The following is a 17,708-nucleotide window of genomic DNA, read 5'->3' as shown; positions in this document are numbered from 1 at the left end:
GACGTGTTTTTGGTCATGTCTAAGAAATCTGTGCTGAACTCAAGGTCAGAAAGATATTCTCCCATGTTTTCTTCTAGAATACTTATAGTCTTAGCTCTTATATTTAGATCTATTATACATTTGAGTTCATTTTTATGTGTAAGGTAAAGGGTTAAAGTTCATATTTGTGTGTACAGATATTCAATTGTCTCAGCTCTTTTTTTGTAAAGACTATTATTTTCCCCATTGAACTGTCTTAGCATCTTTGTATAAAAACTAATTGACCATAATGTAATGGTTTATTTCTGGACACTCGATTTAGTTCCATTGATCTCTATGCCTATCCTTATGCTCCAAATCTCTTTACTGTACCTTTATAGTAAGTCTTGAAATCAGGTAGTGTAACTCCTTCAACTTTTTTCCTCTTTTTTAAAATTGCTTTTTTGAGTCTAGGTTCTTTGTATTTCCATGTAAATTTTAGAAGCATTTTGTCAATTTTTCTACAAAAAAAAAAGCATGCTGAAATTTAATAGGGATTGAGTTTAATCTGTAACTCAATTTGGGGAAAGTTGCCATTTTAATGATGAATCTTCTAATCTGTGAACAGGGAATGTCTCTATTTAAATCTTCTACAATTTATTTCAGTATTGTTTTGTAGTATTTAGTTTACCAGTCTTGCACTTCTTTTGTTAAATTCATGTCTAAGCATTTTATTGATTTTAATGCTTTTGTGAATAGGATTATTTTCTTATTTCATTTTCTGGCTGTTCCATGAAAGTATATTCAAATACAGTTGATTTTTGTATATTCATTTTGTATCCTGTGACTAAACTCTTTTATTAGTTCGAGGAGTTTTATTATGGTTACCTTAGGATTTTCTACATAGACAATAATGTTTCCTGTGAATGAAACAGTTTTACTTCTTCCTTTCCAATCTGGATGCCTTTTTGCTTGGTTTGGTTTGGTTTAGTTTTTTTTTTTTTTTGCCTCCTTATACTGTCTAGAACCTTCAGTACAATGTTGAATGAAAGTGGTGCAAGCTAACATCCTTGTCTTGTTCCCAGTCTTAGGGGAAAAGCATTCAGTTTTTAACCATCAAGTATGATCTTAGGTGTAGGTTTTCTGTACATGCTCTTGGTGGTATACTATTTTTCTGTGGGTGTTATACCTAATTACCACAAATTTAATGGCTTAAAGCAATACAAATTTCTTATAATTCTCAAGGTCAGAAGTCTTGAAATCACGATATCGACAGGGCTGCATTCTTTCTAGAGGCTCTAGGTCAGCCTTGTCCAGCTCTAGACACCTGCATTCTTTGGCTCATGGCCTCTTCCTCACTTTACGCCAGCCTCTACTTCCATCATCACATCTCCTATTCTTTTTCTCACCTTCCTGCTTTCTTCTTATAAGGACTTTTGTGATTACATTGGGTCCACCTGCATAATCCAGGATAATCTCCCTATCTCAAAATCTTTAATTTAATCACACCTGCCTTTTTTTTTTTTTTTTTTTTTTTTTTTTTTTACCATGTAACTTAACATTTTCACAGATTTCAAAGATTAGGATATGGACATCTTTGGGGGGGCCATTATTCAGCCTACCATAGGCAGGTTAAAGATGGTCCCTACTGCTTCTAATTAACTGAGTTTTTTTAAAATCATGAATGGGTGTTGGATTTTGTTTAATGTTTTTTCTGTGCCTATTGTGATGGTCATGTAGTTTAAGGTTTTAATCTATTAATATGGTATTAATTGATTTTTAGATATTCTGTTAATTAATTTTTAGATGTTATACCAATCATTCATTATTGGGATAAATCCTACTTATATGTATATAATCCTTTCTGTATGTTGCTGGATTAGGCTTGTGAATATTTTGTTAAATATTTTTGTGTCTCTGTTCATGACGGATATTGGTTTATGATTTTCTTTTCTTGTGATATCTTTGTTTAGCTTTGGTATCAGTATAATACTGACATAATAGAATACATTTTAAAGTATTCCTTCTTCCTTCATTTTCCAGTAGTATTTGTGCAGGATTGGTATTATTTATTTAAATATTTGATAGAATTTACCAATGAAGCCATCTGGACCTGGGTTTTCTTTGTGGGTAGTTTGTTGATTACTAATTCAACCTCTTTACTTGTTACCAGTTTATTCAGCTGTTCTCTTTCTTGAGTCTGTTTTGGTAACTTGTATCTTAATATGAATTTGCCCATTCATCTAAGTTTTCTAATTTGTTGGCCTAAAGTTATTCATACCATTCCTGAATAATCATTTTTCATTTCTGTAGAGTCAGGCAGTAGTGATACATCGTCTTTAATTCTTGATTTTAGTCATTTTTGTCTTCTCTCTTATTTTCTTGGGCAGTCTAGCTAAGGGTTTGTCATTTGATTAAACTTTTCAAAGAACCAGCTTTTGATTTCATTGATTTTCTCTATTTTTCTGTTTTCTATTGCATTGATTTATTCTGTAATCTTTTATTATTTTCTTCCTCCTGCTTGCTTTGTGTTTAGTTTTCTCTTTTTTTAGTTTCCTAACTTGGAAGCTCAGATTATAAATTTGAAGCCATTCTTTTCTGATATAGGCATTTAAAGCTATATATTTCTCTCAGCATTATTTTAGCTGCATCCATAAATTTTGATATGTTGTATTTTCATTTTCATTCAGTTCAAAATATTTTAAAATTTCTTTTGTGAATTATTGGGTCCATAGGTAACTTAGAAGTATATTGTTTAACTTCCAAATATTTGTGTTTTTCCATATTTCTTACAGCAGTGGATTGCTAATAAAATTCCACTGTGGACAGAAAACATACTTTGTATGATTTCAGCCTTTTTAATTTTTCATACATACTCCCACCTTGCATCCTTACTCTAATATCAGCATGATAAATGCCCTCACTTTCCTCACGTCTTTACCCAGATGTCACCTTCTCAATGAGAGCTATCCAAACTAACATTAAAATGGCAGCCATCATCATTACCAACCCATAACTCTTCTAATATGACCTTACCATATTTTCTTCCTTTTCATAGTCCTCATAACCTTTTAACATGACATATAATTCACTTAGCTCTATGAAAGTAAGGATCTTTATTTATTTATTGATTTATCCCAAGAACCAAGAATACTGCCTGTCTCATAATAGTCTCTGAAAAAGTATTTTTAAGTGTATACATTAGCATATTCATGCACTTGGTCATATGTAACTGAAATCTGTTCATTTTTATTGGAATATAGTATTCCATTATATAAAAACTTGTCAGAATTTTATAATTGATTCTTCTTAGATGGACATTTATAAATGCCTAGTTCCAGGTGATTATAAATAGCACTGATCTTAGCATTCTTACTATTGTATCTTGGTGCACATATGCCCATATTTTTCTAAGATATATTTATGGGAGTGGAATTGATTGGTTGTATGTTGAACATATCTTCAGCATTAGTAGATAATGTCATAGTGATTTTCACTGTGGCTTCATATTCCCACCGGCAATATATAAGGGTTCCAGTTGCCCTACAACCTCAGTGGCATGTGGTATTGGCATTCTTTGTAATTTTTGCTAATATGTCAGTTTTCTTTTATTATCTCGTTTTCTTCTTAATTTACTTTTTCCTGAATTCTAAAGTGGTTGAGCAATTTTACATGGATTTATTAGGTATGTGTATTTTCTCTTTTGTAAGACATCTCTTCAATCTTCTGCTCATTTTCCTAATGGTTGCCCATCTTTTTCTTATTAACTTGTAGGAGTTATTTATATATTCTTTTTTTTTTCTTACACACATTCTCCCTTATACTTTATTTATTTGCTTGTTTATTTGTTTTCTTTATTATGGATATTCATGAGATACAAAGCTAATTGTCACCCCTCGTGCCCATGATGTGAGGGCCAGATTCATACTGGGGGCATACCCATTACCAGAAAATACTTTTGTACCCTGTGTCCCCCACCCAATTATCCTCCAACCTCCCTCCCCTTCCCCCTTCCCCCCTACTCCTCTTTGTAGCCCTAGGAATGTTCCCTCCCTCCATAAGACCAGCACACTACTGTTGTCTTTCTTTCCTTCCTTCCTTTCTCTCAGCTCCCACATATGAGTGAGCACATGCGGTATTTATCTCTGTGCTTTGCTTGTTTCACTCAACATAAGTTTCTCCAGGTTCATCCATGTTGTTGCAGATGGGAGTATTTCATTCTTTTTTTATGACAGAGTAATATTCCATGTTGTATATATACAACAGTTTCCATATCCAATCATCCATCGATGGACATTTAGGTTGGCTCCATATCTTGGCTATTGTAAACAGCTGCGATGAATATGGGAGTGCAGGTATCCCTTCGACATGATTTCCATTCCTCTGGGTATATACCCAGAAGAGGGATTGCTGGATCGTAGGGAAGATCTATCTGTAGTTGTTTGAGAAACCTCCATACTGTTTTCCATAGTGGTTGTACTAATTTACAGTCCCACCAACAGTGTAGGAGTGTTCCCTTCTCTCCACACCCTTGCCAACATTTGTTATTCACCGTCTTTTTGTTTATAGCCAGTCTAACTGGGGTGAGGTGGTATCTCAATGTAGTTTTAATTTGCATTTCCCTGATGATTAGTGATGTTGAGCATTTTTTCATGTACCTGTTGGCCATTTGTATGTCTTCCTTTGAAAAATGTCTATTCAGCTCCTTTGCCCATTTTTTAATTGGGTTGTTTGTTTTTTACTGTATAATCGCTTGAGTTCTATGTATATTCTGGATATTAGTCCCTTGTTGGATGCATAGTTAGAAAAAATTTTCTCCCACTCTGTAGGTTGTTGTTTCACTCTGTTGGTTGTTTCCCTTGCTCTGCAGAAACTATTTAGTTTGATATAGTCCCATTTGTTTATTTTTTCTTTTGCTACTTGTGCTTTTGGGCTCATGTTCATAAAGCCTGTGGCCAGACTTAATTACTGAAGTGTTTTACCTATGTTTTCCCTCAGTAATTTTACAGTTTCAGGTCTTATACTTAAGTCTTTAATCCATTTTGAGTTGATTTAATGTATGGTGAGAGATGCATATCTAGTTTCATTCTTCTGCATATGGATATCCAGTTTTCCCAGCACCACTTGTTGAAGAGGCAATCTTTTCCCCTATGTAGATTTTTGTTGCCTTTGTCCAATATCAGATGGCTATAAGCCTGAGAGGTGATTTCTGGGTTCTCAATTCTACTCCACTGGTCTGAATGTCTATTTTTATACCAGTACCATGCTGTTTTGGTTACAATAGCTCTGTAGTATAATTTGAAGGCAGGTAGTTTTATGCTTTCAGCTTTATTTTTTTTGCTCAGGATTGCTTGGGCTATTCGGGGTCCTTTATTTTTCCACATGAAAGTTAGGGTTGTTTTTTCCATTTCTGTGAAGAATGTCATTGATATTTTGATGGGGATTGCACTGAATCTGTAGATCACTTTGGGTGGTATAGGCATTTTCACAATGTTAATTCTTCCAGTCCAAGAGCATAGAATATCTTTCCATCTTTTTGTGTCTTCTTTAATTTCTTTCAGGAGTGGTTTGTAGTTCTCATTGTAGAGGTCTTTCACCTCCTTGGTTAAATTGATCACTAGGTATCTTATTTTTTTCATGACAGTTGTAAATGGGCTTACTTTCTTTATTTCTCTTTCTGTTAATTCATTATTTGAGTATATAAATGCTACTGATTTGGGGGCATTTGTTTTGTATCCTACAACTTTACTGAAGTTATTAACCAGCTCTAGGAGTTTTTTGTTGTTGTTGTTGTTTTAATTTTAATTTATTTATTGAATCAAAATTGATTATACATATTTTGGGGGTTCAACATTGAGATATATTGATCAAATCAATATTGCTAGCATATATATCGTTACAAATCATAATTATTCTTTATGCCCCTTGTCCAGTCTCTCTCCATACTTCTCTCCCTCCCCTGTCCCCCTCTATTTACCCTAGATTTCTTCTTTCCTTCTGAAAGAATAATGGTTACTCTGTTGATTTGTTGCCTAGATGATCTACCCAATTCTGAGAGGTGTGATAAGGTCCCCCAATATTACCATAGAGCAGATGCTTCTTCTGTCACTCTGAAAAGGGCTTTGTGGAGAGAGACATCCTCTTCTTTTCTTTATCTCTGTTGTTGACTCTCCTTGTGTCAATGCACTCCAGTGGTTGGTGGACCATCTTCATGGTGGTTGTGGCATCTAGCCATTTTTGCGGCAGCCATACTTATTATGGTGGCTGTGGTGAACCACCCACATGGAGGTGATGTTTTTGGCATTCTCCTTGGTGCTGCCAGTGTGCCTGGTTGTGGAGTGTGTCTGGTCCACGGATCCATGCCTCAGGTCCCCAGGCAGGCCCCGAGGTGCTGGCGCAGTGTGTCTGGTTGTGGGAGTGGGGTCTGGTCTCTGGCTCCAAGCCCCAGGTCCCTGGTGGGGCCACGAGGTGCTGGCATCCTGTGCCAAGTTGTTGGAGAGGGATCTGGTCCCCGGCTCCAAGACTTGGGTCCCTAGGCAGGTGCCCAAGGTGCTGGCATGGTGTGCCTGGTTGAGGGAGTGGGGTCTGGTCCCCTTCTCCATGCCTTGGGTCCCTCGGCGAGCCCTGAGGTACTGGTGCAGTGTGCCTGGTTGTGGGAGTGGGGTCCAGTCCCTGGCTTCAAGCCCCAAGTTCCCAGGCAGGCCCCAAGGCACTGGTGATTTGCCTGGGCTGGAACTAATTTTTTGTCCTTTGCTTTCTTCTAAAACAGGGGAACTTCCTGTGGGAACCAGTATTTGATCTGTGTGGTTGAGCTAAATTGCTGCTTTGCTGCTGTTTCCCTAGGGAAGGCTTTTTGTGCATCTCAGGGTTTAATGGTTGATCTTACAGGTACTTCCGGCTCTCCAGAGACCCGGTGGATCTGGGTTGTGTAGAAACTCTGATCTGGGCCTGAGTTTTTTCATCAAATTGCACCCCATGCAATTCTGCATTCCCAACCAGTCTCCTCTGAGTGGTCCTGCATTGATTGGAGTGCAGGTCAGCTGGCCTTGCTGTGTCCCAGTGTTCTCCCAGTGGGCCTGTCTCCCCCACCACCATGCTCCAAAGACTTTCCATGGGATGGGCCCTGCACAAGTCCCTTGTGATGACTCACTGGCCTCTGAATGGCTCTATTTTCAGTTATTCTGGCTCCTTGCTCCAGCGTGGGTCCACGGGAACCCTATTAGTGGTCTTCCTGTCCTGGAGGCCGCCAAGGCCCTCTTCTTCCTTGCCACCTCCAAGTAACTCCATCTGAAGGGCACAGCTGTGGCTTTTGCCGGCTCCTGCTTAATGAGCTCATCAGTTCCAGTCTTAAAGCAGCCGTGGCCTGAAACACTAAGAGAAGTTTTTTCTTTCTCTCATCGTGGTTTCTCCCTCCATCATGAACTCTGTAGAGGTCTCCTCCTCTTCCCCTGATCTCCAGCGACCCCAGCTTGGCAGATGTTACATTTCTGTAGTTGTCAATTGGTTGAGTTGTGGGAAAGAGTGACACTTGGAACTGTCTATTCTGCTGTCTTGACTAGAACTCCCTCTCTAGGAGTTTTTTGATAGTCTTTAGGTTTTTCTATATATAGTATCATGTCATCTGCAAATAGAGAAAGTTTGACTTCATCTTCTCCAATCTGGATTCCCTTTTTTTCTTTATCTTGCCTGACTGCTCTGGCTATTACCTCTAATACCATGTTAAATAGAAGTGGTGAGAGTGGGCACACTTGTCTTGTTCCTGTTCTTAAGGGAAATGCCTTCAGTTTTTCTCCATTCAGAATGATACTGGCAGTGGTCTTGTCATAGTTGGCTTTTATTGTGTTGAGATATTTTCCTTCTATACCTAATTTGTTGAGTCTTTATCATGAAGAGATGTTGAATTTTGTCAAATGCTTTTTGAGCATCTTTTGAGATAATCATATGGTCTTTGTCCTTGAGTTTGTTGATGTGATGTATCACATTTATTGACTTTTGTATGTTGAACGATCCTTGCATCCCTGGGATGTTGCTGTATTCTGCTTGCTAATATTTTGTTGAGGGTTTTAGCATCTAGGTTCATGAAGTATATTGGCCTATAATTTTCTCTTTTTGTTGTGTCTTTATCTGGTTTTGGTATCAGAGTTATGTTGGCCTCACAGAATGAGTTTGGGAGAGTACTGTCTGTTTCAATTGTTTGGAATAGTTTGAGGAAAATTGGTATTAACCCCTCTTTAAAAGTTTGGTAGAATTCAGCTGTAAAACCATCCGGACCTGTACTTTTCCCTGTTGGAAGATTGCTAATTACCACTTCAGTCTCCTTACTTATTATTGGTCTGTTCAGGTTTTCTATCTCTTCTTGGTTCAGTCTTGGTTGTTCGTATGTGTCTATTAACTTATCCATATCTTCCAGATTTTCACATTTGTTGTGATACAATTGTTTACAATAGTATCTAATGATTCTTTGTATTTCTGTGGTATTGGTTGTAATGTTTCCCTTTTCATTTCTGGTTTTTGTTATTTGGGTCTTCTCGCTTCTTTTTTTGTTGTTGTTAACCTAGCTAATGGTTGGTCTATTTTATTTATCTTCTAGAAAAACCAACTTTTTGTTTTGTTGATCTTTTCTATTGTTTTTTGGGTCTTATTTCATTTAGTTCTACTCTAATGTTAATTATTTCTTTCCATCTCCTACCTTTAGGTTTGGACTGTTGTTTTTCAAGTTCTTTGAGATGTAGTGTTAGGTCATTTATTTGAAGTCTTTCCATTCTTTTGATGTAAGCATTTATTGCAATAAATTTGCCTCTTAGTACGGCTTTTGCAGTATCCCACAGGTTTTTGTATGATGTATCTTTATTTTCATTAGGTTCTAGAAATTTTTTGATTTCCTGTTTTATTTCTTCTTTGACCCATAGGTCATTCAGGAGCCTATTATTTAGTTTCTGTGTATTTGTATAGCTTCCCGAGTTTTGCGCATTGTTTACTTCCAATTTTAGTCCATTGTGGTCTGAAAAGATAGTTGGAATGATTTCAACTTTTTTTAATTTGCTGAGACTAGATTTGTGACCTAATATTTGGTCTATCCTGGAGAATGTACCTTGAGCTGATGAGAGGAAAGTGTATTCTTTAGTTGTTGGGTGAAATGTTCTGTATATATCTGCCAAGTCCAGTTGGTCTAGGGTATAGATTAAATCCTGTGTCTCTTTGTTAACTTGTTGCTTGGAAGATCTGTCCCATACTGAGAGCAGGGTGTTCAGATCACCCACTAGTAATGTATTAGGTCCTATTTCTTTCTTTAGGTCTGAGAGTGTTTGCTTTATATATCTGGGTGCTCCTGTATTGGGTGCATAAATATTTGATTGTTATGTCTTCTAGCTGGATAGATCCCTTTATCATTATATAGTGGCCTTCTTTGTCTTTTTTTATGTTTTTGTTTTAAAATCTATTTTGTCTGATATAAGAATAGCTACTCCTGCTCGTTTTTGGTTTCCATTTGCATGGTATATCTTTTTCCATCCTTTCACTTTTAGTCTATGTATTTCTACAGGTGAGGTGGGTTCTTGAAGACAGCATATACTTGGGTCTAGCTTTTTAATCCAATTAGTCAGTCTGTGTGTTTTGAATGGGGAGTTTAGTCCATTCACATTTAGGGTAGTTATTGACAAGCGTTGCTTAATTCCTGTCATTTAGTTCCTGTTTAGATGGTTTAAATATCTTTTGATCATTATTTCCCCTTTTATTTCTCTTCTTCATTGTTAGTTGGGAATTTAAGGTGGGATGATTTAGCTTCTTTCTATTTCTTGCTGGCATTTTTGTTTTAACAGTGGGTTCTGCTGTTTCTTGTTTATTTGTGATAGTGGTCACCATTATTCAGATTCCAGATAAATGACTCCCTTGAGAATTTCTTGCAGGGCTGGTTATATGGTGGTGAACTCCCACAACTTTTGTTTATCTGGTCAATACACTGTTTCTCCCTCATTTCTGATGGAGAGCCTTCCTGGATAAAGAATTCTTGGCTGGCATTTTTTTTCTTTTAGTATTGTGAATATATCATTCCACTTCTGGCCTGTAGGGTTTCAGTTGAGAAGTCTGCTGTGAGTTTGATGGGGGTTCCCCTGTAAGTGACCTGACGCTTTTCTCTTGCTGCTTGTAGAATTCTCTCTTTGTCTTTGAGCTTTGCAAATTTGACTATAATGTGTCTTAAAGAGGATCTTTTTGGGTTGAATCTGTTTGGGGACCTTTGAGCTTCCTGGATCTGAAGGTCTGTATCTTGCCCTAGACCTGGGACATTTTCTGTTACTATTTCCTTGAGTAGGTTTTCAATACCTTTTCCTTTCTCCTCCCCTTCAGGAATACCCACCATTCAGATGTTAGAGCACTTGAGGTTGTCTGCTATCTCTCTTAGATTTTCCTCATTATTTTTAATTCTTTTTTCCTTTTCTTGTCTGCGTGAGTTATTTCAAAAAGACCATCTTCAAGCTCTGAAATTATTTCTTCTGTTTGCTCTACCCTGCTGCTCAAGCTCTCAGTTTTGTTTTTTATTTCACTGAGTGAATCTTTCATTTCTAGAAGTTCTGCCACACTCTTTTTTAAAGTATTAATCTGTAGATTTCCTCCTTCATATTCTGGATATTTTTTCTTGTTTCATCATGTTCTCTAGTTGAGTCTTCCTTTATTTATTCAAGTTTTCTTAAGATCATTGCTCAAAATTCTTTTTCAGGCATTTGAAGGATTCCCTGTTCCATGAAGTCTGACTTTGGAGCATTACTATATTCTTTTGGTGGTGTCATTTCTTCTTGTTTGTTTGTACTTCTAGTATTTTTTCGTTGATGTTTGGTCATATGGTAGAGGATTTGCTTCTTCTGTTACACTGAGGTTGGGTGTGGAGTCTCCTTGGTTGCTACTGTGGAGGTGAATTGTCTTTGCTTGACAGTAGGTTTGGTGGTGGTTATGTTAAACCACCTTGGGTCCCGTTCCAGAATCTGTGGTTGTAGAATGAGCCCCTAGCACCACGAAGTTCTGCTGGGCACACCTCGGCAGGTCAGACCTCGCAGGCTGGTGCTACCCCCAGGTCCAAGGGGAGGGGAGGAGCCGCCTCTAGCCCTGTGGTCTGCCACTGCTGTTGAGCTCACCTCGATGCAGTTTGGGGTACGGGGTGGGCTGGGCTCTCCCCTCCAGGTCCAAGGAGGGGGTTGGGGCTGCTGCCGCTGGGCTCACCTCAGTGCGGTTCAGTGCACAGGGCAGGCTGGTGCTCTCCCCTCCAGGCTTTTTATATATTCTTGATTCAAGTTCTCTAATAGTTATTTGTGTAGTAAATGTCTCTTCTCACTCTGTGACTTTTCTTTTCCATCTCTTTATGACATTTTTGATGATCAGAAGTTCTTAATTTTAACGTAGTTGAATTTATCAATATTTTCCTTAATGGTTAGTCTTTCTTGTGTCTTAAGAAATACTTCCATAAATACTCTTGTGCCTTGCTGGTGGAAATACAGAATAGTACAACTCTTACAGAGTGAAATTTGACAATATATAGAAGAATTACATACACAAATTTACCCTTTGTCTCAGCAATTCCACTTAGAATCTGTTTCAAAGATACACTGGAAAAATACCAAATCCTATTTTGTATTTCAAATACAAAATAAGGCTATTTGTCAGGGCATTATTTGTAACTCCATAAGACTGGATACAAGACCAATGTGTATCAGTAGGGGAATAGTTGGAGTACTGTGCAGCTATAAGAAGGAAGGGGAAGAGCTCTACACATTAATATGGAATTATCTCCAGGATATATTGTTAAGTATAAAAAAGTAAGTTGTAGAAAAATATTTACAGTAAATTACCTTTTATGCAGGAGAGGGGTATAACTAATGAATCGTGCATATGTGTGTGTGTGTGTGTGCCTGTTTGCTTATATTTTCAAAAAAGAAACAATGGAACCATAAGTGAAAACCTAATAATATTTTTTTAAGGAGAATGAAGGGAATAAATTTTAGGGGAAAGAAGGGAATGGGACGAAGGGAACAGAGATGGAAGTGAGTTTGGTGAAGGTACCATATAATAGTTTTTCCTTTAGATCCATCAATGTAAATGTTTTGCATAATTAAAAAAATTAATCAAAAAAGTAAAACAAATCAATTCCTAAATTCAAAAACAACTTGAAGCAAATGAACCTAACAGGAAATAAAGTTGGTAGAATAACCACACAGAGAAAACAATTACTTATAGTAACGTAAAAATAATATTTGTGTATTCCTGACAGGATATATTCTAAGGGCAAAAGTAACTACAGAGAAGTATAAAACTGTATCCAGCAGTTTTATTGTTGATAGTCATATTAGTATTTTTATTAACATTTTAAAATTCTATAAGTATATTGTAGGAAGAAGTTTATAAATAATTTTGTTAATATTATTAGGAGCCAATATATTAAATATATGACAAGAGATAGAAGTCAAAAATCAAGGAGTTTAAGTAAAAACTTTACAGTGTTACCTTTGAATTGGAAATACCAATATAAATTCATGATTTCTTTCTCTCATAGAAAATGTCCTAGCTTTGTCCACTAAAAAGGCCTGGAAGCAACAATTCAACAGCAGTGAACATACCTAGCAAAACACTGGGGTTTCTAAATACCACTTCCCACTAAAAGGAATCAGGGGTCTTTCAAGAAATAGTCCAGATTTGGGTCAGGATGCAACGTGCAAGATGAGAAAATGTGCTTGGGTATCTTGCTGTGCCAGAAAACTGGGAAGTAATACAGGAACTGATTTGAAGGGGTCCCACTGGCCCTAAGTTGGATAATTTGACCACTAAAAAGAATGACTACGTTTAATTGAAACACATTAAGTATATGAAAATACATAATCTCATAATTATACTAAAAATAACCATTGGACACCATTGGACATTTCTAAAGTACCAACTCATTACTGTCATAATTGTTAAATAATGGGAAAGAATTAAGCATTTATCCTGCCTTTCCTGTATGAACTATATATAGGGAAATGAAATAGTTGATGACAGTAAGTTCATTATAGAATTCCAGATAATAAATACAAAAGAAATAACAGAATTAGAAAAGCCCCATTTTGCATATCTTAATAAATTAATAAATCTAGGCAATGGTCATCAATGTTTATAAAACCCATTAGGTGAAATGTGAATGGGAGAACTTAATAATGGAGGGATGAGACTAACACCACCTGAATCCACTGATCAATTTTACCATCACTGAAAAGGGGACCACCACATATTATGTGACTTATGAATGATGCAATAGGAATTACACACCTATCTATGAAGGATTCTTGCCTAAAAATATTGAACCTGAATCTAATCAACCCTCAGATCAGTACTATCTAATATTGATCTGCATTGATGTAAATGGTCTTTTTCTGTTCTGTTCAATATGGTATCCGCTAGCCACATGTGGCTGTTGAGCACTTGAAATGTGATGTTTGACTGAGAAACTGATATTAAAAAATTTAGACATGTGGCTAGTGGCTACTGTATTAGGATAGTTCTAAATTTAACTGCCAAGAAATATAGAGGATTGAAGAACAAGTTAAGCACCACCGTCAGGAAATACTCCATCAAATTCATTTGTTCATAGAACAAATGGGGTTTCTATAATCAGTAGGTAGGGGAGAAAATGAACTGAAGGGGTGAGAAGGAAGGGGCTCTCAGAATAAAAGAGACAAGAGATATAACAGCCAAGGACTGGTTTAGATCCTGAATTGAATAACCAAGTGTAAAAATAAAATCTTTGAAATAATCAGAGCAATTTGAATATGAACTCATTATTAGATGATACTAAGGAATTATTATTAAGTTTACAAAGGGTGATAATGCTATACTGGTTATATTTTTAAAACCAGTTAGAGGTGTATATACTTGTATGACCCTGAGAGTATTCGGCCTCACTTGCCTCACCATAGTTCCAGCCTTGCTTGAGATAGACTGTAATAAGATAGCTCTATACTATTGTTATTTGTCACGGGTTGTAAATACTTGCCCCAGCAGTTTCTGTATTTGAGATCTAGGATTTAATTTTTATTAAATCTGAAAGGCTGTATTGGTAGGCTTTGTAGAACTTCCCTATCTCTTTGTCTTGATCCAGATGAACCCCAAAAGAAGAACAAAGGTGATCCCATGAACAACCTGGAAGGTTTTTACCAAGAGATGATAATGAAAAAACGTCTTGAAGAGTTGCAACTTATGAGAGGTGAACCCTTTGCTTCCCACTCACTGGTCTCAGCTACATCAGTGGGTGATAGTGGCACAGCTGAGAACCCGTCATTACTCCAGGACAAGGGAAAACAGGCAGCACAGGGTAAAGGTCCCAGTCTCCATGTGGCAAAAGTTATTGATTTTTCACCTGAGCAGTGTTGGACTGGGCCTAAGAAGCTGACGCAGCCAATAGAATTTGTCCCAGAAGATGAGATCCAGAGAAATCGTTTGTCAGAGGAAGAGATCCGAAAAATTCCTATGTTTTCTTCATATAATCCAGGGGAGCCAAACAAGGTATAGGACAAACCAAGAAAAACAACATGGGTTGTTTTCATTTTTATTTACCTCTATCTAAAGTAATACTTTTAAATTAGCTCTGATTATAACAAAGAATCATGACATAGGCACAGTAATTGTGTTTGTCCTTGACCTTTACTATTTACTCTCTGCGTATTATATAAGTAGCATATTTCCTATGATGTTCTTTGTGCTTTTCTAAGATTCTAAACTACCCTTAGAATTAAAAAAATAGTCTTGATGAGACTCTAGTCCATACCCACTGGAAGCCTCGAATTGAAGGGAAAGTAACCCCCAATTTTCTAGGCTAATAGTAATCAAGCAATATTTATAGGACCACCATGGTTGGTAGCCACGGTGCCTCTGGAATTAGTCAATAAGTAGTTGACTGCCTGGTTGGAAGTAGGGTTTATTGTTAGCACGTGAGTTTTCTCTTCAGAATGCTACACCTGGCTTTCATATGACATATGATTTAAGTTGCTATAGCAAAGCAACAAAGTGAAAACAGGTCCTCTAAGCTTTCTGAAATTGGCAAACATGTAACTAATGTTGTAAATAATCTTTGTTTTATTGATCAAATCATCATTTTGTAATCATGCTATATGTTACATCTGCAATGGAAAACTTTTCATTACCATGTCACCCAAAGAGGCAGCACAAACCCCTGGAGCATATATTTGTTGTGTCTCATCAACAAAATAAAAAACAAAACCAAAAAAAAAAAAGTTTTTCACTGTCCCTAAAAAGCCATTGTGAATGAGGGACATCAAAGCAGTTTGGGTGATTGGATTTTTAATATATTCTTGCTATTAGTTCAAGGGTAGCCTGATTTTATTTACTTTTTATTGTGAAATATTACTAGCAAACCAAAAGTTATATAAAATAATGTAGCAAACACCTTGGTATGCAGCCAGCCATCTTTATTAATTCTTAATAATTTCCATATTTGCTTAATTTAAAAAAATAAAGCATTATAGATTTATGAGAAGACTTCCATGTATCCCTCAGGAATCCCATTCTTATCTCTCCTTTTCAGATGTAACTAGTGTCCTGTATTTGGTATTTACCATTACCATGTGCATTTTTGTATTTTTATCTATATATTCATGAACAACATATAGTTTTACACATTTAAAGACTATGTAAACAATATCATACTCAACATATCCTACAACTTGCTTTTTGATTCAATATACATAATATTTTTGAAACTTATTTCTAGTGATACAAGGAACTATATAGTATTCCATTGTAGAATACTATGTAGAAGTATGCCATAATTCATTAATCCATTTTCCTGAAGATTTGTCCTTTCCATTATTTTGCTATTACAGATAATTCTGCAGCAAACATTATTGTACATATCTTTGGTTGCACATATTTAAGAGTTTCTCCAGGACAGTGTTTTTCAAACTTAGGTTATAATTAGTAGGTCAGAACCATCAGTGTTTTTTAATGAAATGAAATAATAGAATAAAAAATATCAAAGTGTATTTTATACAGTTAGGGCAAGTCCTGTTTTTTAAAGCTTTGTCTCATTTTTGTGTGTAAGATACATGTGAGGGCCACAGTGTAAAATGCAATTCTTCATGTAGATCTCAGTCAAAAAAGTTGAAAAAGTGTCACTCTGTTGCAGTAGTTCTCAAATGTTAGTGTGCATCAAAATAACCTGGAAGGCTTATTAAAACACAGATTTCTGAGCTTCACCCCCAGAATTTTCGACTCAGTCGATCTGGAGTGGGGCCTGGGAATTTGCATTTCCACCAAGTTCCCAGGAGATGGTGATGCTGCTGGTTTGAGAGTGACATTTCACTAGGTTATATACCTAGGAGCAAAATTACTGTGATATATGGTATGTATATCTTCAACTCCCAGTGAGCAGGGTTTCAGAGATCCCCTTCACGTCCTTGCCAAGACTTTGGAGTATTAGACTCTATTTTGCTAGTCTAATATGTTTGAAAAGGTATCTCATTGTTTTACTTTGTCTGTTCCTGATTTCTAGTGAAGTTATGCATGTATTCATACATTTATTAGTCTTTCAGAAGCCCTCTTAGTTACCTGTTCTGTTCCTTTGCCCATTATTTGTTTGTTTTTTTCTGGATATAAGTCCATACTGTTTATTTAGCAAATATCTTCTAGTGAGTGGCTTATCTTTTTAACATTGTTTCTGATATCTTTTGTTGAGCAGAAGTCTTTCATTTTAATGTTATCAAATTATTAGTATTTCATTAGATAGTTTGCGTTTTTTGAGTCATTTTAAGGAAATCCTTCCCTACAAATCAATAAGAAAAACACAAACCAACCAACCAAAATGGGCAGAAGATATAAAAAGGCAATTCACTGAGGTGAAAACATGAATGGTCAATAAACTTAAGAAGTCTCATTAGTAATTAAGGAAATGCAAAATAAAACCATAGTAATATGTACCATTTAAAACCCAGGATGTTGGCATACATTTAAAGGCCTTACAGTGCCAAGTATTGGTGAACATATGGAAAAATAAGAACTCTAATATACTGCTGGTGGAATATAAATGAGTACAACAACTTTCACAAACATTGTGGCAATATCTGGTAAAACGGAAGATAATCATATACTATAAGTCAGCAATCTCATTCCTAGGTATCTATCCTAGAGAAACTCTTGCGCATGCACATTAGAAGATGTTACAAGGATGCTTGTTGTAGCATTGTTTGTAAACAACACATGTTCATCAGCAGGAGAATAGATAAAGCATGGTATGTTTGTAAATAGAATATTATACAGTAGAGAAAATGAATAAAATAGAATTACAGGTATCAACATAGATGAACTCACAAACATAGTTTTGAATTAAAAATGCCAGTTGCAGACTTCTGGTTTCAGCTCCAGCGTGCAAGGTGCTTGGAAATCATCACTCCTTTCTTATGATAAGAAAAACAGCTGAACAAACTAAAAATCAATGACTTTTCTTAGACCCATCAGAAAATTGAAGTCACAGGGCAAACTTTAACCCTGAAATCTGGAGAGACAGGTGATTACAGAGAGAACCACCTCTCAAATCTGCTTATGAGGAACAGAAGGCACTGGAGCCATAAACTGGTAGGAACACTTACACAGTAACTTTGACAAATTGCTGGAGGTAGAGTGTAGACTAGTGTGGGAGGGATAAACATCTGAGGGCTACAGTCTTAGAGGACTCCCCCACCCCCCAGTATTTTCATGAATTTTACTTCCAGGAACCTCAT

At 36.4% G+C, this 17,708-nt stretch overlaps 1 protein-coding gene across 4 annotated transcripts in view; it reads left to right on the top strand.

The window, feature by feature from the left end:
- RBM41 (RNA binding motif protein 41) overlaps positions 1-17,708 on the top strand; it is a 65,539-nt gene that overhangs the window by 30,013 nt on the left and 17,818 nt on the right. For 3 of the 4 annotated variants that reach the window (XM_063083576.1, XM_063083575.1, XM_063083577.1), the window contains one exon: positions 14,075-14,478. In XM_063083576.1, coding sequence (XP_062939646.1) covers positions 14,075-14,478 — 404 coding nt within the window. The remainder of the gene's footprint in view (positions 1-14,074; positions 14,479-17,708) is intronic. The other variant, XM_063083578.1, reaches the window with a different exon arrangement.

This window comes from Cynocephalus volans, chromosome X (assembly GCF_027409185.1).
Source record: "Cynocephalus volans isolate mCynVol1 chromosome X, mCynVol1.pri, whole genome shotgun sequence".
NCBI classification, from domain to species: domain Eukaryota; kingdom Metazoa; phylum Chordata; class Mammalia; order Dermoptera; family Cynocephalidae; genus Cynocephalus; species Cynocephalus volans.
Note: the sequence above shows the minus strand (reverse complement) of the source record. Positions and strands in the feature narration are given on the sequence as shown.